A 21,199-nucleotide genomic window follows, 5' to 3' on the forward strand; every position below is an offset into this window, starting at 1 on the left:
GATGATCAATCTCAAACGTCTCACCTGAAAAAAAATAATTGCAGAAACGTCCCATTGCATTGAATTTCATACAGTGAGTGGCACGGTGTCACAAGTATGCTTTTATCGTAAATTATGGTTGAAAAAATACTTTAAACGGAATATTCTAATTTGCTTAAAACAGTACATTGGAAAAAATGTATTTATGGGTAGATAAGTTCAATTTCGTTTGCGTCAAAAAATAGGTATTTTGTCAATTTAAGAATATTTGTATCCTAATCATTAGAATTGAAAAAAAAAACAATCGCCATGAAATTTCCCGTTTTGGTCTCCAACCAATTCCCCAACTCCGTCCATCAACCGTATAAACAACCTCCTGCGAAAACCAGACCACCTCGCACGTATGCCAGACAAAACTAATAAAGTTTCAATATTTGATTGATCCGCAAACCCGCGCTCTCTCCCCCGTTTTTCTCCCACCCAGCTTGAAAGTATCCTTGCCCGTTGAAACCTGCCTTCGATTCCGAATGTGCCCTATTTTTAGCCCGACTCTCAATTGCTGCAAAATCGCACCCACCATCACGGTGGCGGCGGCGGCGTCGCCGATGCGCAAAAATTAGCACACAAAAACACACAATTTAATTCACGCACGAAAATTCACTTCCTCACTGAACTAAATTGACGGGACATTGTTGTGATTGAGGGCGCAACGCGCGGCGTCTGCGATTGCTTCCTTGAAATCGACGCAGCGCATTTTGCGTGCAAACGGGCAATATCGGGCCGGATAATGCAAAAGGGCGCAAGTTGAGTTGTGAATAATTTTAGTTTGTTGTTTTAAACTGAGGTTAAATTATAATTGTTTACAAATTGACATTTGGCGCTTAAGTCTTAAGTCGATTTGTTAACAATGCGAATGTATTTGTTTACAGAACAATTGGGTCCTAAAATGAAGCTTAGATTGCTGATATTATTGTTTACAGCGATAAAGCTTATTTTTCTGAGTACAATGACCCTTTGTACGACCACAAAGAGTTTAGAATTGATTTTTAAATCAATTTTGAAAAATTAACCTCGCTGTCTTTCTTGACAGAAAAGGTCCTACTTGACAGCTCTTTCCAAGGGAACCATAGTTGATCCATCGAAAAAATGTTGTCTTGCCAATATTTTTTTTGCCTTAAAATGAAAAGAAGTGATCAGAAATGGGTTTTAATCGTGTTTTTTTTACCGTTGTACATAAAAATTTACATAGGGCTTTAGTACCCAATTGTTTTCAAATTGACATTTATCAAAATGGTTTGATTTGTAAACAAACTATTGAGGTTTAACTTTGTAGCGTTCGCGTCAGTCGCCAGCGACCTGGAGTCGCCTCGCACCAATTTACACAGCGTGTGTGTGGCGAAACAGACGCGGCACGAGGAAAAACAACAACGATTTTCCCGATCTCCGACCGCTTTTCATGGCCATAAAAGGCGACTCCAACGTGAGCCGCACGAGAGAGAGAGAGGGATTTTCCCAGCTACTTTTGAGGTTAGGTTGAGCGAGTTGGACGGCTTAAGCACTTCCAGCTCGGACTCGGTTGCGGGATCTCTGGACGATTTGACGTGTTACGTCAGCCGGACCCCCCGCATGGGGTCAACCCCAAATGTCCTAACGTGCAACACAATTAATTGCGGGATATTTTTTCTTCTGTTGTCGCTCTAAAGTGGTCGCGCTGGCGACGATCCTCGGCGGAGATGATTCACGTTATTTTTAAATTCACAGCCGCGGTCGCGCCGCGCAAAAACGCGGCATGAAAATCACCTTTTTTCGACCTGCTGCCACGATGATCTGATCGCTGACTAATTCGGCGATCCTCCGGGTTCACGAAACTATATTTGAACACGTGTGACGTGTGCCGTTTGATTAGCACATTGTAGGGATCGACCTTCGCCGAGATCGTTCTAAATTCACTGGTCACAAGTCACGGTCACTGAGACGGAAGGTTACACTGTTACTTAATCACGCACGCAGATCTTCACGGTTGCGTTGCGAGGAGTTCAACTCTCTTCAAATTTACACGGTTACTCTTGACGAAGTTTGGAACTGGGAACAGGGGGTTTACTCAGAAATAGTTCTGGATTAGCACACTGAGGAGAGAGTTCACGGACGGAACCGAACTCTGCTGCTCTGGTCCGTCGATCTTGGTTAGTTGGAGTCGGGTGAAGAACTGTTACTACCGCGGCACGATCGAGCACGATCGCGGGAAAAGCGGCTGAAGATCGGCCAGGCGTGAACGCGAAGGCAAAAAACAGCAAAACCTGTGGCCACAGACAGGTGGACGTGAACGCATTTACGGAATAAAGCTGCATTGAATTAACCCATTTTTTGTCCTGCCTTACGTGAGCGTGTACCTGTCAAAGTTTGTAAACATACACGCTCATCCTGAATCACTAATTAAATTGTGATTTTCGGACAAATATCGCAAAAAATTAATTGAGCAGAACTATACAAACAAACGTTGTTAACAAATCCACTATGGCCTTTTTACATTGTTTTGACAGAAATCTTCCTCGGAATATTGTTAACAAACAATAACTTTCGCACAAAATTGTTAATTTTACCAAAATTTTAGTTATATTAGTCTTAATTTCAAAGAAATCTAATCAACTTTGAATAACCGTTTACGAAGCCGAAGTTTGATAACAAAATTTTCAAATCTGCTTGTCTCTGACTGCAACTGACTGCAAACAGACATTCGGGCATCGCGGGAGAAATTGAGAGAGAAGGTGGCTGGCGCAGGCGCGCAAAACTTTGGTTTGAGGAAAGCTAGAAAGAAAAAAAAACTACAACACTGAGTAGATTGTGTGTTGTACACCGATGATGAGGGTGATGTTGATCAGAAGAGAACGCTAATCTAAATCTACGTTGAAGGGAAAGAAAAGCAAACTGTTTATGGCGGTATAGAACGGTGAACGCGGTGGGTTTGCTGAAGTTTAGCAATTTCAATTGAGTGACTTTAAAAAATGAGAAAATTTTGACAAATTTAAATATTTTTAAAATTTAAATACAAAATTTGACAGTTTTTACAAAACTAAACAATTTATAACTGTGGTTTTGCTAAAAAAACATGAATTAGCAGTTTTTGAAATTTTAAACTGAAGTGGACCCTTAAACATGGTTCATTTTTCATGGCATTTTTCGTCAATTTTTTTTCAACATCTCAGGATATTTTCTCAAAAATTTTGAACAAAAAAAAAATCGTTACATCACCTTGAAAATTAATTTTTAAACTTAAAAATCCAAAAATCTCATAGAAGTGGCTTGTATTTTTGTTCCAGTGTATTTTTTTCTGAAAGCTCGTCCAATTTCCTACAAGTTTGTCTTTTACCACTTTTTGATACGATACAACGGCTTCGAGATACAGTGATTTTTAAATTGCAAAATACAAAAATATTTAAATACCTTACGCCCTTCTCAAATGTTATTTTCGAGTACTATAAGCTCCATATACACAAAAATGGCTTATAAAGTACTTTTTCAAGTTTTTCCCCTTCAAACTTTCCCAAAAAATCAAACAAAAAAATTACAATTGCTTAAAAAAATAAATTTTAATAAGAAACTTGTATAATCGGCTGTAAACTATTTAGAATACATTTGTAACATTTATTTGGTATGAAAACCAGGTATTTTAATCTTCTAACAAAAAAAAACAAATTTTGGATCAGAAACAAACGTGAAACTTTAGGGAAAAATATGCTATAGATTAATCGATATTTACTAAAATTGTAGCAGAAGCATAACTGTTATAATGTTTAAACCATTGATATTTTATGATGTTTTTTTAAATGTAAATTGGGCTTGAAATTAAAAATTTTATCAGAGCTGAGGGACAAAAACTTATAATAAATGTTGTGCTAGTCTAAGGCTATTGCAAATTTTATTTCAAGTTTCAAAATTTCACGAAAAATCGAAGGTAAAAAAAAATAATACTCGTTGAAAAAACTTGTAAAATTAATAATAATTTATTGAAAACAAGCCTTACCCGATAAACTTCGTTCTGCCTTTTTTTCGTTTGTTAACGTTTTTGAATTTTTGCCTATTCAGTCTCCTGTGATCAAAATATGATTTTACGTAACTTTCTCCATACAACTTGCCGATGCTCCGGAATCGGTTCCAGAGTGGGCAAATTGTCAATTAATTAGCGTAAGAACCTTCCTTGGACTTATACGAACCCAACGCAACAAAGAGCACCTCGATCCGACTTTCCGTATTGAACTGATTCGCGTTCGAACAAAACCGTCGAAATCTTTTATATATATAGATAGTTATTTATCATTTTTTTAAAGTAAATTAAATGCTGTCCAATCTTTCTACAAATTTTAAATTTTGCGACAATTTTTTTTAAATGTTCTTAAATATACAAATATTTTACAAATTTGTGAAAGTAGTATAACTGTAAGAAAGGCTAAAAATTCTGCGATAATTTTTGCTGAAAAAAGTTAAAATGTATGCTTGGAATTTGAAATATTTATTTTTTGCCCTACCCTTCAATCGAAAAAAATCATAATTTTTTCATCATCAATAATTTTTTTTCGATAAAAGGCACCGTTTTAAGTTTTCAAGTATTCAATATTTCTATGTGAAGCCTAACATTTAAAAAGGGCCAAAATGTGTGCTTTAGTCCTTTTGAAATGCTATAATTGCACAATTTATAAAGCAAACTATTTAAAAAGAATAAAATATAATTAAATCAGTTTTACCTGAAATTACCCTCAAATAGCTATAACGTTAAACGGTACATTTTATCGAAAAAAAGTGAAATGTTTGAGATTGCGAACTTTGTTTCAAAAATAGTGATTATATAATGTTCATTTATTGTTTTTGAAATACTGTTTGAGAATTAAAAAATAAAATTGGTCCGATTTAAAATTTTGAAAAACGAAACATTTGTGAAATTTTCCGAATTAACGATTTTTTGAATAAAAATATTTTTATGCATTCAAGATTAACCCCAACATTTAAGAAGGGTCTAAATTTGTGCTTTTGTTTTTTTTTAATTTTCAGCCAGATTTTTTTAAATTTTTTTTCATATTGTGAGATCGTTTTTTTTCAAAAGGTTCAATTAGACCAATAGTTTAAAAAAAAATGCTGAGTTATCGTCATTGTTTTTCTCAAGGAGCTATTAGACTGCAGCAATCAAACAAACAAACAAACTCGCCCTTGCAGGTTGACTTTCCTGCAAACAAATGCAGGCAAACAAACAAAGCAGGCAAACTGTCAAAAATTGAGAGTTTGCTTGTGTGTCATAGTCTAATACCTCCTTAAGTTTAAATGCTTCACAATGCTCTATTCAAACCCTTCCCGCTCAGAGCAAAATCCAGTTTTTTACGTTTTTCATTATTACTTGTAACTGGATCGACTGATGAAATTTTTCATGGTTTTTTTTTTTTCATAAAATTATTTTTATTAGGTCCTTTTCGGTACTGGGACCTGGTTAGGACCGAGTCGGCTTTTGTAATTACATTTGACTTAATAATTACAGAGGATCTTGTGTGTAAATGTTAGTGGGAGGGGAGCCGATTACCCGCGGCCTACTCGGGGTTAGTAGGGAAGGGATTGATGTTAAAGACAAGGCGTGGGAAGGGAAGGGGGATTGTGTAGGGGTCTTGGTTGGCTCTTCTGGCCTATGCGTTTTGTCCTCAGCCGCAACTCGGTGTCCAGCTGCTGGGGCGATCTTGCTTTGCTTCCGGTGCAAACCAGAAACGACGGCTTTGTGTGAAGGCGAGTTATACTAAATAGAGGAAAACTAACTGAAGAGAAACTAACTGGAAGAAAACTAAATAGATATTTTGGAATCTGAGAGGAACTGATAGATAGGATAGAGAACATCAAGGTCTAGCTGAGATAGCGCGTCTCGCATCGGGATTTCTGGTGGTCTTCCTCGGGCCCTGAGGGTATCTTTCAACTTAATTCTGTGAGCCTGGTGATCTGGACACGCCCATACGAGATGGTCGATGTCCTGATAACCCTGCCCACAGTCGCAAAGGTTCGTATCACTCATGTTGATACGGTACAGATGAGCCTTGGACGAGTAATGGCTAAAGCTATCGGTGAAGATGAAGTAGTGGTCAGGTGGCATGGTCTCGATGATTCGCAGTGCGCAGTAAACCGCGGCTAACTCTGCGACATAAACCGAACTCGGGTCCTTCAGCTTAAAGAACAGCTGATAAGATTCATGATAAACACCGAAGCCCGTACAGCCGTCGAGCTTGGAGCCATCGGTGAAGAATCTGTTGTTTGGAGGAACATGGTTGTACTTTGATGCGAAGATCGACGGTACAACTCCCCGCAGAAGATGGTTTGGGATACCGCGAGTATCGGCTTTCATGGACGTGTCGAAGCCAATCAGGGTGCTGCTGGTTAACGGAGGCGTGCGCTGTACCGTTGTGAACGGGCTCCACTCCCACGATGACATAAAGTCATAATATAGAAGCATGCGCCGAGACTCAACGTGAAGGTTCAGCAACGTTTCAAAGTTGTCAATTACCAGTTTATTCCTGTAATCACACCGGATCAGGAACCGGTAAGACAGTTCGTAGTAACGAGTTCGCAGAGGCAACACTCCCGCCAAGACCTCGAGGGTCATGTTGTGAGTTGAGTGCATGCATCCCAAGACAATGCGAAGACATCGGTACTGTATCCGCTGGAGAACCAACAAGCGTGTTTTCGCAGCTGATTGGAAGCAGAAACTGCCATATTCCAGCACCGAGAGTATCGTTGTCTTGTACAGTCGAAGCAGGTCAGAAGGATGAGCACCCCACCGGTTGCCAGAGACGCTGCGCAGAAAATTAGTTCTTTGCAGGCACTTTTGCTTCAGGTAGTTGATGTGCTTCCCCCATGTTCCCTTTTGATCGAAGATGGTACCCATGTACATGAAGTGGTCCGACTGCTCGATAGTCTTTCCCGAGAGAGAAAGATTGAGCTGTGCCGGTTCATGCTTCCCCGTAAAAACGACCAGTTCCGTCTTCTCCGGAGAGAATTCAATACCCTTTCCCACTGCCCAATGGGCCAAGTTGTTCAGAGTATCTTGCAAGGGTTCTAGCAGATCGACTTCTTTCTTGGCAGCGATTGAAACCACTGCGTCATCTGCGTACTGTATAAGGGTGCAGTCTCCGGTCAAGCAATCATCGATGTCGCTGACGTAGAAGTTATACATGGATGGACTAAGGCGTGAGCCTTGTGCCAAACCCATGTAACTTATCCGGGTGATTGCCAGATCACCTTGCACAAAGTGCATGTGTTTTTCTGACAACAGGTTGATGAGGAAGTTGCACATCGTCGGATTGAGACCGCTCCGCCGCAGCTTTACTCCCAACACATCGATGGAGACTGAATCAAATGCACCCTTGATGTCTAAGAAGACAGAAGCCATTTGCTGCTTTTTACCACGGGCTATGTCGATCCCTGTGGCCAGCAAGGCTAGACAGTCGCTTGTTCCCTTGCCTCTCCGGAAGCCATACTGCGTGTCTGACAGCAAGTGCTCTCGTTCCATCCATGGTTCGAGGCGGTCGAGGATCATCTTCTCCAGCAACTTGCGTAGACACGACAGCAAGCTGATTGGACGATACGAGTTGTGGTCGGATGCCGGCTTACCGGGCTTTTGAATGGCAACCACCCGGACCTGTCGCCATTCGTGTGGAATTATGTTCTGCTCCACGAACGTGTTGAACAGATTCAACAGACGCTGCTTGGCGACGTCCGGAAGATTTTTCAGCAAGCTGAACTTGATCTTGTCCGGACCAGGAGCAGTGTTGTTGCCCGTCAATAGTGCTATGGAGAGCTCTACCATCGAGAAGGGAGGATTAGAATCGCTCCCATCAACAACGTCGAATGATGGTTGTGTCGGCACCGAGTCCGGGCACACCTTCTTGGCGAAATCCAATATCCACTTGTCCGATTTTTCCACACTCTCGTTCGGAACGGAACCTCTACGCATGGCCCTCGCAACAAATTTTAATGGTTATAATTTAACATTCTATACATCGTCAGCTGTGTGTTAATGATGACGTTTTGCTATACTTAACAAACACTACAAGATGCTTTAACCCGATTTTGGAAACTCGCTTCCGTTTCCCGGATATCGCAATACACACTTGTGACATAGACCAATTTATCATCAAAATGATCGTGCACACTTGTGACACGTCATACATGTTGTTGGAAAATGTGGAAAATTTTTCTTGTTTTTCACAAATTTATGTTGATACACATTTTCTGAAGGCAATGCAATCTTTTGTTTTTGAAAATATACTGATTAAGTCGGTTAAACTATTGATTTAAGTATATTTTAGTTTGTATGAAAATTCTGTGCACACTTGTGACACGTAGTACAATTTTACTTTCGAAACACACTTGTGACACGTGCTTTTCAGATTTTTGATTAGATAAATTGCTGTATCTTTTAACTGGTGTAACCAAATTTGTTGAAACTTGGAGCGTTTGTTAACAATAGTATACGAACCGATTGCTTCAAAAAGTTTGGCTCTACCATTCATAGTTTTGAAAATATTTATCATCAAACTTAAAGAATCGATTTTCTCGAAAAGTACTAAATGGTCGTTGTCACAAGATAGCACACAGCTGACGATATACTAACGCAGGTTGAACCAGGTTAAAAAAATGTATGGTTGCAGAGAAATTTAATTTTGAAGTCAACAATTAGTGGTGACTGGAGTAACCATGGGCGTTAGAGGGTTAAGCAATTAGGAAAATTTCTCATATTTTCGGCATGTCAAGGATTTGGTCCTGTTTTCATCAAATTTGCTGATTCTCACTAAACTTGCTTGCTCACTTCCTACTGAGCTGTTTGTCAAATGATTTTAGTTGAAAACGTCTTTTATAAAATGCTATTTACCTTGAAGCTGTAAGCGAATGTCAAAGTGCTGATATGCCAACATAAGGTGCCCAATGAGATTACATGCTATTCCCCTAATAAAGCTGTTTTTGAGTGAGTGAGTTATCGAGATTTTTTTTAAAAATTGACATCAATTTATTATTTTCAAAATCAAAATAGAACTTATTTTTGCTAAAACTTAACCCTCAAATGATCTAACTTTAAAACAGTGCAAGGTCGTGGCTAGTTAAAATTTATAAAAAAAATAATTTTTCGTTGCACACTTACACTTCTGTTGACGATAGACAAAAAATAACGGTTGATTTCAGCAATGATTTAAATTTAACTATTAAGTGATCTAAAAAACTAGAAATTTTTAAAGAATGTCCTTTTTAAGGGTCCACTGCGGCTGGGGGGAAAACATGCTTAACGGTCCACTTCAAGGTTCAAAACTTAAATTATTTTTATTACTATTTTTCAGTTGAAAATAAAAATAAACTTGTTGCAGGATTAACATGAGGTTGAAATTAAAAACTAATATATAAGCTTTTTTTAAGGGTCCACCCAAGTTGACAATAATTGAAAAAAAACTTTAGAAAAAAATTAATCAAAATTGATGCATAATCTTCAAGATTGTGAAAAATTATGAGAGCTCGACTTCACCGTGAACCTTGCACCTTTCTCTCGTCATCAGTTTTCTTTCTCTCTCCCTAAATCTCTCAACTCTACCAAGTTTGGCTACATCGTTCAAGTTGAACCAAGTCTGTTTATTCAAAAACGATGGATGCAATATTGCTTGAACTTGGTTTGCTCCACTCTTAGCATCCAAAAAATTTCCCAAGCAACAGCTGCCAAATTTTACATTTTTTCCACGCACAGGTGAATCCAGCATCGCTTTTCACCAGCTCAAAGATACGATCGTCGGGCTTAGATCTGGAGCAGCAGCAGCGCACCACGGTCATGGAGCGGCACGATCCAGATGTAGCGCGCGATATAATTTTCCCCTGCTGATCACTTTTTGCCTTATGATGGCGGCAGCAGATTTAGTCGGACCTACTACTAGTAGCCATAAATGCTAATTGTACAACCCGATATGATCACTTCCCCCCGCGAAGCGATCGTTAGTGTGGTGATTTAGGGGGTTGCAGGTAATTTTGAGTTTGTTTGATTTGAAAGATTGCACGCTAAATAAAGTAGTCGTAATTTTGGATTAATTTTAAAAAGTGCCGAAATTTACAATGTCCATAAATAGTGCAATTCTCCTAATGAGAATAGCAGCAAATTGGAAAGAGAAATGGAAGGTGAACGAAACACGCTGCCAACGGAAGTTTACCGACTCAAAACATACATCTTTGGGATCTATTTTTGCGATTTTGTCTTGTTGTCAGACAAAAAGTAATGAACTCTAAAAGTGTCCATTACTTTTCGTGTCAGCGGAAACCAGGTAAAAAACCCCACTCTGAAAAATGGCGGAAGTGACAAAACAGCACCTGCGAGGTGTATCCCTCGGCTGTCAATCAAGCTTGTCAAAGTGACGCGACGCGTCACGTGCCCTTGCGGTTTGACGTTTCGTTACACGCTTACGGAATCAAACCCGTTTTGAGGTTTATTGTCGCAGTTGTTTGATATTTAGCCATTAGAAAGTCCATTTAGATAAATTTGATGTAAAAATATATAAAACACGCTCTTCATTACCATTCTAAACATCTTACACGCGCACTTGCCACACACAGACCGAGGCGCGTTGAACCGTCGTTGTTCAAAGTTGGTTCTATTTTCGACCCGGTCGGGCAGCTGTTCGCGCCGTGAATCTGCCTGGAGTCGTCCGTCACTCCTCTGGCACATGCTGCTGAAGTTCAAAGAATCGCGCTGACAGAAATAACCCATAAGGAAATGAGTAATTTGGGAAAACTGGTCGCGATCTTTCTTCTCTGGCCGGACAAAATCTGAGACAAGCGATCGAGGTCTGGGTCAACGCTCAGTTTGCGCCCATTTCTGGTGCTGCGATCAGCTTCGTCGACCTTGTACCGCAAAACGTAAACAATAGGTCACTGTCACCTTTTCCCGTCGATAGCGTTGTCGACGACGTCACAGACAATGCGGGTCGACCGACACTTGCCACGCTTGATTAATGGTTCTCACATGTCCGAGCGCGCCGTACGTTGCCACTTAACCGCACATGACTTCTAATTACGGATCTTCTAGCTCGGAAGAACCACTTTTCACCAAAAAAAAGCGGCCTTAAACCGACGACGTAATTCGCGCGAAATTGTGTCCACTAATGAACCGAACAGCAATAAATATGAATACTTTCGACGTTTCCTCATGAACTCTCGCGGGTTGACGACTTACCTTTTTCGTGCCGGACGCCGGTTCGGTGTCCTCTCCCTTGGCGGCGCCACCAGGCAGCAACGACTCCATGCCGCTCATCAGCACGGACGCGCCGAGGAACTTGTTCAGCAGGGCGCGAGCCTCGCGGTCTTCCGCACTGTCACCGGACTCTTCCACTGCAAGGATATACAATTTGTATTAGTCTGGAATTCTGGAAGCAAAAACTATGTCGACTTTATGCCGACTCGATTTTTAGGTTAGAAAAATGACACTTCAATGACACATAAATGCTCTTACTGGAAAACTGAGTAGGCGTAATTAGTGTACAGATTGAGAGTGGATAGAGGTTAGAACGGTTAAGTTATAAGGAAACTGTGTTAAAATTCTGGTAGCGTGTAGTGAGGGAAGTGACAGGACTAGGAGGGCTGTCAAACGTGTCTGAGAAAGACATTGTAGTTTGTTTAGGAACGGAAAAACGAGTTTTATTGATGTCCGAAAGTCGTTTTAAAAATCAAAAAGATGACAGTGGCTGTTGCGCGAAGTGGTTTTTTTTTACATTTTTTCGACTCTTCCCGCAAACGTCAAAGCATACCAAATTGCTGCCGGATCTTTTCCGGAAGAGATTCGTAAAAGATCCTGCAGCAATTAGTGTGGATTTGACGTTTGCTGAAAAGTTTGGTTATGTCACTGCTTGCAAAAAAACAATAGATTTGATCTGTCATTTTAAAGTGTTGTTATGTTTTGTTGATTCTTTCGTTGTTCGTGAATAAATGTAGTTTACATGGTCCATGTAAACAGTGCATGCCATTCTAATCTACAAATCGAGTCGGCGTAAAACCCAACAACTGCACCAAAAACTCACCGTTATCCGCATTGCGCATCCGCTCCAGCACGTCCTGCACCCCGGACACTCGGCTGCCGTCGTTCAGGAACGATCGCGTCTGCTGCTGCCGGCTGCTCTTGCGGAAGAACACCCCCCCGTCCTCGACCTCTTCCTGGTTCGTCGCGTAGGAGCTGGTGGACGTGACGACGCTTTCGCGCACTGCGGTGCTCGACTTGGCGCCCGACCGCAGCTCGACATCGTTCTCGTCAAAGTCGATCGAGCCCGACCGGATGGAGCTGATCTCGCAGGGGGTTGACGATCGGCTCGAGTGGCTCTGGGTGGACGAGCGCAGGATGAGGCCGGCCTTCGGGTAGGTCTTCTCCGAGAGCAGGGAGGAGGATGATTCTTTGTGTACGAAACGCTCGGTTAGTTCTTTGACTGATCCCTTGCGCACGATCTTGGGTTCGCGCTGGGGAACGTCTTCCAGGGTTCCGATTTCGGTCGTCACGTGGCTGCTTCCGTTTCCGATCTTTTCCGTTTTCGTCAGCGAAATCAATCCTTTGCGTGAGTTCTCGCGCTCCAGCAACTTCTCGCGAACTTCAGCCAGGTTGCGCTTGCTGCCGGAAATGTTCAGCTCCTCCAAGTCCTTCGCATCCGAAGAGTAAACCGTAGTCTTGCGTTCACCAACTGGTGCCGATCCGTTCTCCGAGTACAGCGTTTCCGTCACGATCGATCCGGTGATCTTGGTCTCAACATCCGAAGCGGGAGCCGCTTTCTTCTTCAGCGCTCGAATACCAAACAGTGGCAGTCCGTTCTCGTCGGTCGGGCCAACGCCGTAGCTCGATGTAATGCAATCCGTCGGCTTGGTTTCCTTCGGAACCTCTCGCATCACTGGAGTCGCTTTCTTGGTAGCCGTGCTTGTCGTTGAACTGGTCTTGAACGTGCGCGTCGTTTCCGACGCCTTCTTCAGAATATTCCCGGTAGCCCAAATGGGCTTACCATCATCCTTAACCTCCTTCGCTGGAACCTTCTCGCCGAATCTCGACGTCTTCGTCGTTACAGTCGTGGTGCTCGTAACAGTCTTCCCATTCGTCATCGGCTTCGACTTGGTCGGACTCACGCTGCGCTGAACCGGTTCGGACTTCTTCGCCTCCACCTCCACAGTCTTCACCGTCCTCACCTCCGTATCCTGCGAACCCTTCCGCAACGAAGCCCGCGTTGGGCTCGGCTCCTTCCGCTTCGGGCTGGCATCCCGAACCCTGCTGTTCGTACGCATCGTCGTCGTCGTGGTCGTCGTTGTCGTAACCTTCTCGCCCGCCTTCTTCACCAGCCGAATCTGTGACCTGATCCGTCTACGCTGCTCGTACCCGTTCACCGATTCCAGCATCTTCTCCAGCGCTTCCAAGTCGAAGATGTCCTCGATGACCGGACTATCGACCGAGCTCTTGCGCTTCGTCGGCGATCCCGTCAGCACGTTACGGCCCGAATCCGTTCGCTTCAGCTCGACGCCAAACTTGCTCGTCTTGACGGCCGTGGTTTCCACGAATTCCTGCTGCAGCAGGGTATTGTCGACCGACTCGCGCCGTGACGACATGTTCATGTGCTCCAGCGAGCTTACGGTGTGATTCATGTAGGACGGTTTGCCGCCCGGAGTTGGCGTCTCACGCGAGATGGTGCGCTCGTACTTCTCCGTGATCGAGGGTCTCTTGGTTGTTGATGTTGTCAGCTCGGTGCTTTCCTCCTGCGAAGTTGTGGACTTTACCAGCTCGCTCGTGTCGATCTTCGACGAGGAGATTCTCTTCTCGAACATGTCCTTCTTGGTGGACACGGTATCCCGGATGTAAGCCGGTGTTTTCGGAGTTCCGCTGTCGCGACGCTTCGTCGTATCCGGTTTAGGTTCCTCAACCTTCGGTTCCGGCTCTTGCTTGGGCTGTGCCTTCTTGTACACACCGATGTCCATCAGCTTGACATCCTTCTGGTTGCTTTCTTGAACCGTTTTCGATTGAGTCTTCTCAACGGTTGTCTGCTCCTTTTTGCGACGATCCTCCCAAATTGATGGACGGCTCAGGATGTCCTTCTGTCTGGCCAGCTCCGCTGCGGCTGGCTTGTTGCCAGTCTCGAAGATCTGCTTCGCCTTCTTGACAGCTTCCGTGCTTCTCAAGCCCACACCTTGCGGGACCTTGTCCCGCGGCTTGGTCAACGTTGCCGTTGTGTATCTGTCGACGATGCTCGTCTTTTGTTCAGCTTCAGCTTCCTCTTGTGTTTGCAGCTCCGACCGCGTAGTCTGCTTCATCACGTTCTTCACCAGTTCCGGCGACTTTTGCGGCGCGACAGCGCTCGAGATGAACTTTTTCTTCTTCTCGTCGATTCCGCGCTCTTCCTCGTCTTCCTCGGTTGTCTTGCTAGCGAATTTGGACACCTTGTCGTTCACGCTGAGCAAGCACTCGTCCGACTCGGCCACCTCCACCGTTACCTTGCACTCCGGCACGAACGGTCCCGACGTCCGGATCTTCTTGACCTCTTCGGCGGTCGAGATGAACTTGGTGACCTTGTCCGACACGCTCAGCAGACACTCGTCCGACTTCAGGTGCTCGTCCAGCTCTTCGTACTCGTGGCGTACGAAGCGATTCGGCGTCTTGGTCGTGGGCAGATCCTTCAGCCGGTTCGCTTCCTCCACGAACTTGGACACCTTCTGGTTGACGCTGAGCAGCGATTCGTCGTCCTCGGTGACCCGGTCCAGGTTTGTGATGCGACTGGCACGGGCAGCTCGGACTTCGTGGTCTTCCACTTCGGTGATTTCACAGCCGATGTATTCGTTGCTGGTTTCCTCCAGAATCGGGATGTTGCTGACCTTGGGCACGTGCTTCGGCTCGTCGTCCGGTTCCTGCACCGTGTCCGGATAGCGTGGCTTGCCGGTGTCTTCGTCTGGCGAAACCGGGATCGGGATCAGCTTGTTGGGCGTCGGTTCGCGCGAGGACTTGGCCTGCTGAATGTCAATCACAACGTTGTCCAGGTTGTCCGAGTCGATCATGGGTTTGGCGGACAGGTTGATGGTTTTGGTGGTGACGCACTTCACCGGTCTATCGACCGACTTCTTGGCCGATGTCGTGGTTGCCGTGGCGGCTGTCGTTTTCGTGGTCGTTGTTTTCTTTGCGTTGTTAGTGTTGGCCGTCTTCAGCACGTTATCGCTGGACGATCGCGTGTAGCTCTTCTCCACCTTTCCGGTTGTTCTGTACACCGGGGCGGAGTCCTTACGATCTGTCACTTGATTGTTCGCGTGCTTCTTGGTCGTGGTAATCGTAGTAGTCGTGACGGTCGTCACCGTCTCATCATCCATCTCGTTGTCCGAGATTCCGGTGTCCTTGTCCGACTCCGGTTCGGTTTCGTTGGCGAACTTCCTCGTAGTTTTCGTCGTCTTTGCCGCCGTCTTGGACTTGTCCTCGACCACAAACTTTGACTGGACGGTCTTGCGGACCGGTTCGATCTTGATCTTCGCCACCGTGATGTGATGCTTGCTCTTCTCGGTTGTTTTGGTCGGGCTGGTGTCCTGAGTTCGGCGCTTGTCCGGGCTCGTAGCCGGGGTGCGTGGCTTGCCGCGAGCGCTTCGATCAACCACGGTTTCGGTCTTCTCGTAGGCGGCCTTCCGCTTCACGTCAAAGTCCGACGAGCTCTTGTTCGTGACCGCTCGGCTGTTGGTCGTCTTGCGCTCAAACTTGCTGTCCGACGTCTGCTTGGTGAGAATCTTGTCCGCTTTCTTGACCTCGATCACGGGCTGGATGGTGATCTCCGTGACGGACATGTTCTTGCCTTCCGTCTTCTGGTTCACCAGGATATCGGCTTTAGACGTGCGGGTGGTTCGGATGATCGTGGTGGCGTCGGTTCTGTCGGTGGACGTCTTTGTAGGAGACGGAGTCTTGGGCTTCTCGACTGGAACAGGAGAACGCTCGTGCGAACGGGAGCATCGGTGCGGAGAGGGCTCCTTCTGGGCTGGCGCACGATCCGGTGACGGTTGCGATCGCTTCCTGACTGGAGATTCTTCCGGTTTCTTAGCTTGACGACGATCGGGAGAGGGTTGTGATGGTTTGCGGACGGGTGATTCCGCGGGCTTCTTAGCTTGCGTCTTCTCGACGGGACGACGATCCGGAGAAGGTTGCGATTGCTTACGGACCGGGGAAGACTCCTTCGACTCTGTTGGTTTCTTGACCGGTGTCTGCTCCTTTGGACGACGATCCGGAGAGGGTTGGGACTGCTTACGAACCGGTGATGCTTCCTTGGATTCCACCGGCTTCTTGACCGGTGAGTCGTCCTTGGGACGACGTTCGGGCGAAGGTTGCGAATACTTGCGCACCGGAGACTGCGAATGCTTCCGAACCGGTGACGCCGGCTTCGCTGGCGAACTCTGCCGCCTGGTGGGAGACGTCTCGCCCGCTCGCTCGCTCTCGAGGAGCTGGCTGGTTTTGCGGGCAGCCCGCAGCGTTTCGGACTCGATCGTTTTGATTTCCTGCTCGATCTTCTTGCGCTTCTCGCGAATCTCCGAGCTGCGCGTCAGCGTGTTGTCGTACGTGCTGAAGATGCTCGTCGTTGTTTCCGGCTTCTCCGGCTTGTCAGCTTCCGGTTCTACCTGGCCCGGCATGCCGAGGATCTTGCGGCAGCGTTCTTCGAACGTTTCGCTGCGCACTAGGGGTGGCTTCTCCTTGGGGGATTTCTTAGCGGTTGAGGGCTTTTGGTCGCCTACGTCGACTTCTTCGACGGTGGTCGTTACCTCGATGTCGTCGGTTACGTTCTCCAGCTTGACGTTGATCGTGATGTCGTCCAGATCGGTGAGCTGGCTTTCGGTGTGGAACACCTCGACGTCTTCGCGTGTCTGCTGCTGGGTTTTGTCCTTGGTCGAGACGGTTATGGTGGTGTCAACGTTGAACGATTCCGACGAGTTTTCACGAACCAGCTTGGCGGAGGTGATCTTGGACGGTGAAGAATCCCGCTTGATAGGGGACGCAGCTCGGGAGCTGTTGACCGAGCAGAACGGGGACGATTCCTTGGGTGTTTTGGAGACCGGTCGAGAGGATAGCTTGTCTGGAGACGGACCACGAGATGGAGTAGCGTCCGGGGTGTTTTGCGGAACCTTCTTCGGACTGACCGATCGCTCCAAGCGCTCCGATCGTTCCTTCAGTTTAGTTTTATCCACAGTGTCGTACGCTTCCGTCAAGTTGGACACCTTGCGCTCGGACGTGATCGTGGGTCGCATGTAATCCTTGTGGGTCGTCGAGACGTCCGTACGGCTGGTACGGGTTGTGGTGTGAGTGCTGAATCGACTGGTGTCGGACTCCCGCGAAGGCGATCGTCTTCCCCGGATGGACTTGTCCGGGCTGACGCTGGATCTGCCCGAGTTGGAGCGGACCGATCGGACGCTTTCGCTTGGAGACACACAGCGCAGCGATCGGGCAAACGAATCGTGAGTTGCGTCCAGGTCGGAAGTGATCTTGGTGGTTGAAGTGGTGATCACTTCGTGCTGCTGTTGCTTCTTGATCTGCTCGGACCGTGCCGTATCGGAGCGTTCTTCCGCGATGAACTGCAGATTGGTGATCTTATCGGCGACGTCCTTCTTGGAAGCTCGAGTTTCAGCTTTCTGAATTTCTTCGTATTCACGCATCAACTCTGTGTTGCTGCGCAACTCCTTCGTCAGGTTTTCCAGCGCCATCGAGGGTTGTTCTCCAATTTTCTCGTACGTTCGTGTTGTGACTTCTGTACCATCCTCAAGGCGCTTGACCGTGGTGATCATCTTGGTGGACGGGTTGATCACGGTGATGTCCTCCGTGATGATCGTACCAGGCAAGGCAATCAACCGGAATGCCTTCGCGACACGTTCCGGGTCCTTGGACAGCGGCTTGCTCGCAATGTTGCCGTCCGTCTCCAGCGACTGCTCCTGCTGCTGTGTACTGCTGGAAGTTCTGGTCGTGTGACTGCTGCTCTTGGTCTCCTGAACGCTGCTAGTCGTCGCACTCGTCGACCCAAGCTGCTCTGGCCTCGCGAAGTCGGTATCGTCCCCGATGACTTGCTGGGATCGGATCACCTTCGACGAGGAGGACGACGAGATCGAGGTGGACTTTTTCTCGATCTTGCGCCCATCGTCCCCGTCGATCACGGTATTCTCCGCCAGGAACGTTGCCGACTGATCGCCCTTGCTGTGCACAAAGTTCTTCTCGTCACCCTCGAACCGTTCGCTGCGCGCTTCCTCATTCTTCCCTGCGAATGAAGTTCTCCCACCATCCACCTCCTTGGTGCCCTCGGTCGTGGCCGAACTGCGCTGCGTGTGCGTCTTACCGTCCGCGCTGACCTCCTCCGACGTCTTGATGTGCCAGCCGCTGTTGTCCGACGGGATGACCGTCCCAAACCGGGTGGGACTCTCCGAGTCGCGGATCTCCTTCGTCTTGAAGCTCTCGAAGCTCTGGTCGGGCAGCGAGTCGCCGTGGCCGCCCGTTACGGCGCCGCCCTTGCCGGTCAGCCCAAACTTGCCGGAGGTCGTGTTTTGCTGCTCCATAATGAGTTCGGCCCTCGTTGGCGTGACGGGCACCTCCACCGCGTTGTACAGTTCCTTGAGGCGCTCCTCGCGCAGTTTGTACATGTGCGCGCGGATCTCGCGCTTGCGGCCAAAGTCCTGCGCCTCGTGCCACTGGAAACAAACAGAGAGAGGAGAGATTTAGTAAACAGTGTATACAAGTTTCTTTTAATGTAAAATAAAAACACGTTTAGGTGGATATAACTAATCTGTTCCTCAAAGTATCTGCTAGAGGCCGTTTCGGATTTAATCAAGATGTTGACTCTTTGGTTGATGTTTGTGAAAAGAGAACGAACAGAGGTTCGTTAGTTTATTTATGCTTTCGTTTTACATGGTTGTATTGGTGACATTGTCGGTAGAGCTGCCAACGTGACATTTTTTACCAAGGTATGTAGATTAGCATAGACTAAATATATATAGATATGCCACTCCCCTGTTGGGGCTAGTGACGCTACCGCCACGCCACTTTTGCACCTGGCAATTCACAGGTACTAATTTTGGATATTTCCGAAGGGAAAAGTTGTTTTCGCCAGTTTCAGTTCAGCGTTCTGTGATATCATAGCAACCTCTGTTTTCAAACTTTGACGTATCAACTTCTCGAGATTAATAATGTTAGGCGGGATTTCCCAGCTGTCAAAATAGTTAGCACAAAACCCGGATTTTATATGGAAATTTTCAGAAAAGTGAAAATTTGGTTGTTAACCATGCCAAACTGTACCGAAATACGCTTTAAAAACAAAAATATTTTTCAAAAAAATAAATTCAACTAAACGCGTGTTTTGGTTCAGTTTGGAATGCTTAACAACCCTACAGAAAAAAATCGGGTGAAATTTGCCCGGAAAATGGTCAAAATTTCATTTTTTTGAAAATTTCCATATTAAATCCGGGTTTTGTGCTAACTATTTTGACAGCTGGGAAATCCCGCCTTACCTTATCTAATCTACATACCTTGATTCTTGACGAGGTCAATAGAGTTGTCTACGTGCGCATGTATTGCGTGTACGTACACGAATAAGATTGAGCTTAAATTTTGTACCGGCCAGCAAAACAAATGGCGTGCTAGTGTGCGTGAGATTGGGCTCTCTCTAACTCTATTGACGGGATGAATAATAATTTTAAAACGATTTTTGAACAAAAAATGAGTTCTTCCTGATTTAAAATTTGATGAAATAATACAAATGAAATGTTTTCCGATGATTCTTCCACATTTTTTTTTTCAAAATTATGGCAACATTGTCAATAACTTTTGAACGTCTTGGAAGACAGATATTAAAGGCACTTTTGATCATCTAAAACATAATCACAAATGATTTTTTTTTTCATAAATCACTTTTTTTCCAAAATAATACCTAAAAAAAATTATGGTTTTTGCGCATTTAGTATGTTTCAATCGTAAAATCTAAAGTACCAAAATTAAATTTCTGATTTTATTGTTCCCAACAGTAAAGCTTTTTTTCTAAGAATGCTCGAAGCAGAAGCCTCGATTAGGGGTCATCCATAAATCACGTGGGCACCTTTTTTTTTTAATTTCATACATTGTGGAATAATGTACATATTTTTTTCTGTGGAGCGTGGCCACCTTCTTTATATCCGGAATCATTAAAAAAAATCTTAAATGAAAAAAATGTCAAAATTTGCTAATTCGAAAAACAATTTCAAAGTTTAACAAAATTAACGGTCAGTTTTTTTTAGAGATTAATCTTTTAAAACTTATATTTAAAAATTTAAAAAATCTCGACTGAAATCAATTTGTACTTGTTTCCAAAAATTCAAAAGATCTCCGAAATTTAAAAAATTTCAAAACAGTTAACATTTTTAAGATTTAAAAAAATAAGATCTTCAATTATGAAATTTCAACTTCAGATTTTTTTAACCTTTGAAAATTTTAAATTTTTTATGCTCTTGGATTTATTTTATTTTAAAGATTGTCTATTTTTTTAATCTTTAAATTTTAATTGTTCTTCGTCAGTCTCCGCTAACTCACACAACATTGCCCCGGTTTCCTATTGGATTTCCGTGAAACTTTGTTCTAAGGAGTAATTTTGGGGTAAAAGGGTAAAATTGGACGCCCGATTTTATGAGTATGCCATAATTCCATTAATTCCAGAAATATTTTTCATCAAAAAAGTAAAAATTAATTCAAAATCAAAGTAATTTCCCGTTATTGAACTGTAATAAATCAAGAAACATATATTTTTATGACGTTTATGACTTTGGACGTTTGTTGTTGCTAGCAGAGTTCTCATAGAGCTAGATATTCTTACAGCAATCTAGCAGAAATGTTCCACAGTTCTAGCAGGATTCTTGCAGCTCTGTTAGAATATTTCGTGACTGAGTCTGTTTGAATGCGAGGATTTTTCTAAAATGTAGAAACAAAGCAGATAGGGGAAATTCTCGTATGTTTGGCAGGTTAAGCACTCGCTCCCAACTCCATCCAATTTGCTGATTTTCACTATTTAAACAGCTGATATTGCAAAACTTTTGATAGAAACTTGCTTGCTCACTTCTAATTGAGCTATTTATCACTCGATTTCAGTTGAAAACGCTTTTAATTAGATTTAATTGAATGTCAAAGTTCTGAGCTGCCAACATTAGAGACACGCTGGAATTAGATGCTGTTCCCCTACTGCCGCTCTTG

At 44.7% G+C, this 21,199-nt stretch overlaps 1 protein-coding gene across 6 annotated transcripts in view; it reads right to left on the reverse strand.

Annotated features, from left to right (window-relative positions):
- The window catches only part of LOC120422462 (smoothelin-like protein 1), a 125,488-nt gene that overhangs the window by 20,606 nt on the left and 83,683 nt on the right, over positions 1-21,199 (reverse strand). For 5 of the 6 annotated variants that reach the window (XM_039585908.2, XM_039585907.2, XM_039585909.2 and 2 more), the window contains exons 3-4: positions 12,045-18,675; positions 11,204-11,358 (exon numbers count right to left, since the gene is read on the reverse strand). In XM_039585908.2, coding sequence (XP_039441842.1) covers positions 11,204-11,358; positions 12,045-18,675 — 6,786 coding nt within the window. Of the gene's footprint in view, positions 1-1,779; positions 2,197-11,203; positions 11,359-12,044; positions 18,676-21,199 lie in introns of those variants that run through there. The other variant, XM_039585911.2, reaches the window with a different exon arrangement.

Source organism: Culex pipiens, chromosome 1 (assembly GCF_016801865.2).
Source record: "Culex pipiens pallens isolate TS chromosome 1, TS_CPP_V2, whole genome shotgun sequence".
Classification (NCBI taxonomy): domain Eukaryota; kingdom Metazoa; phylum Arthropoda; class Insecta; order Diptera; family Culicidae; genus Culex; species Culex pipiens.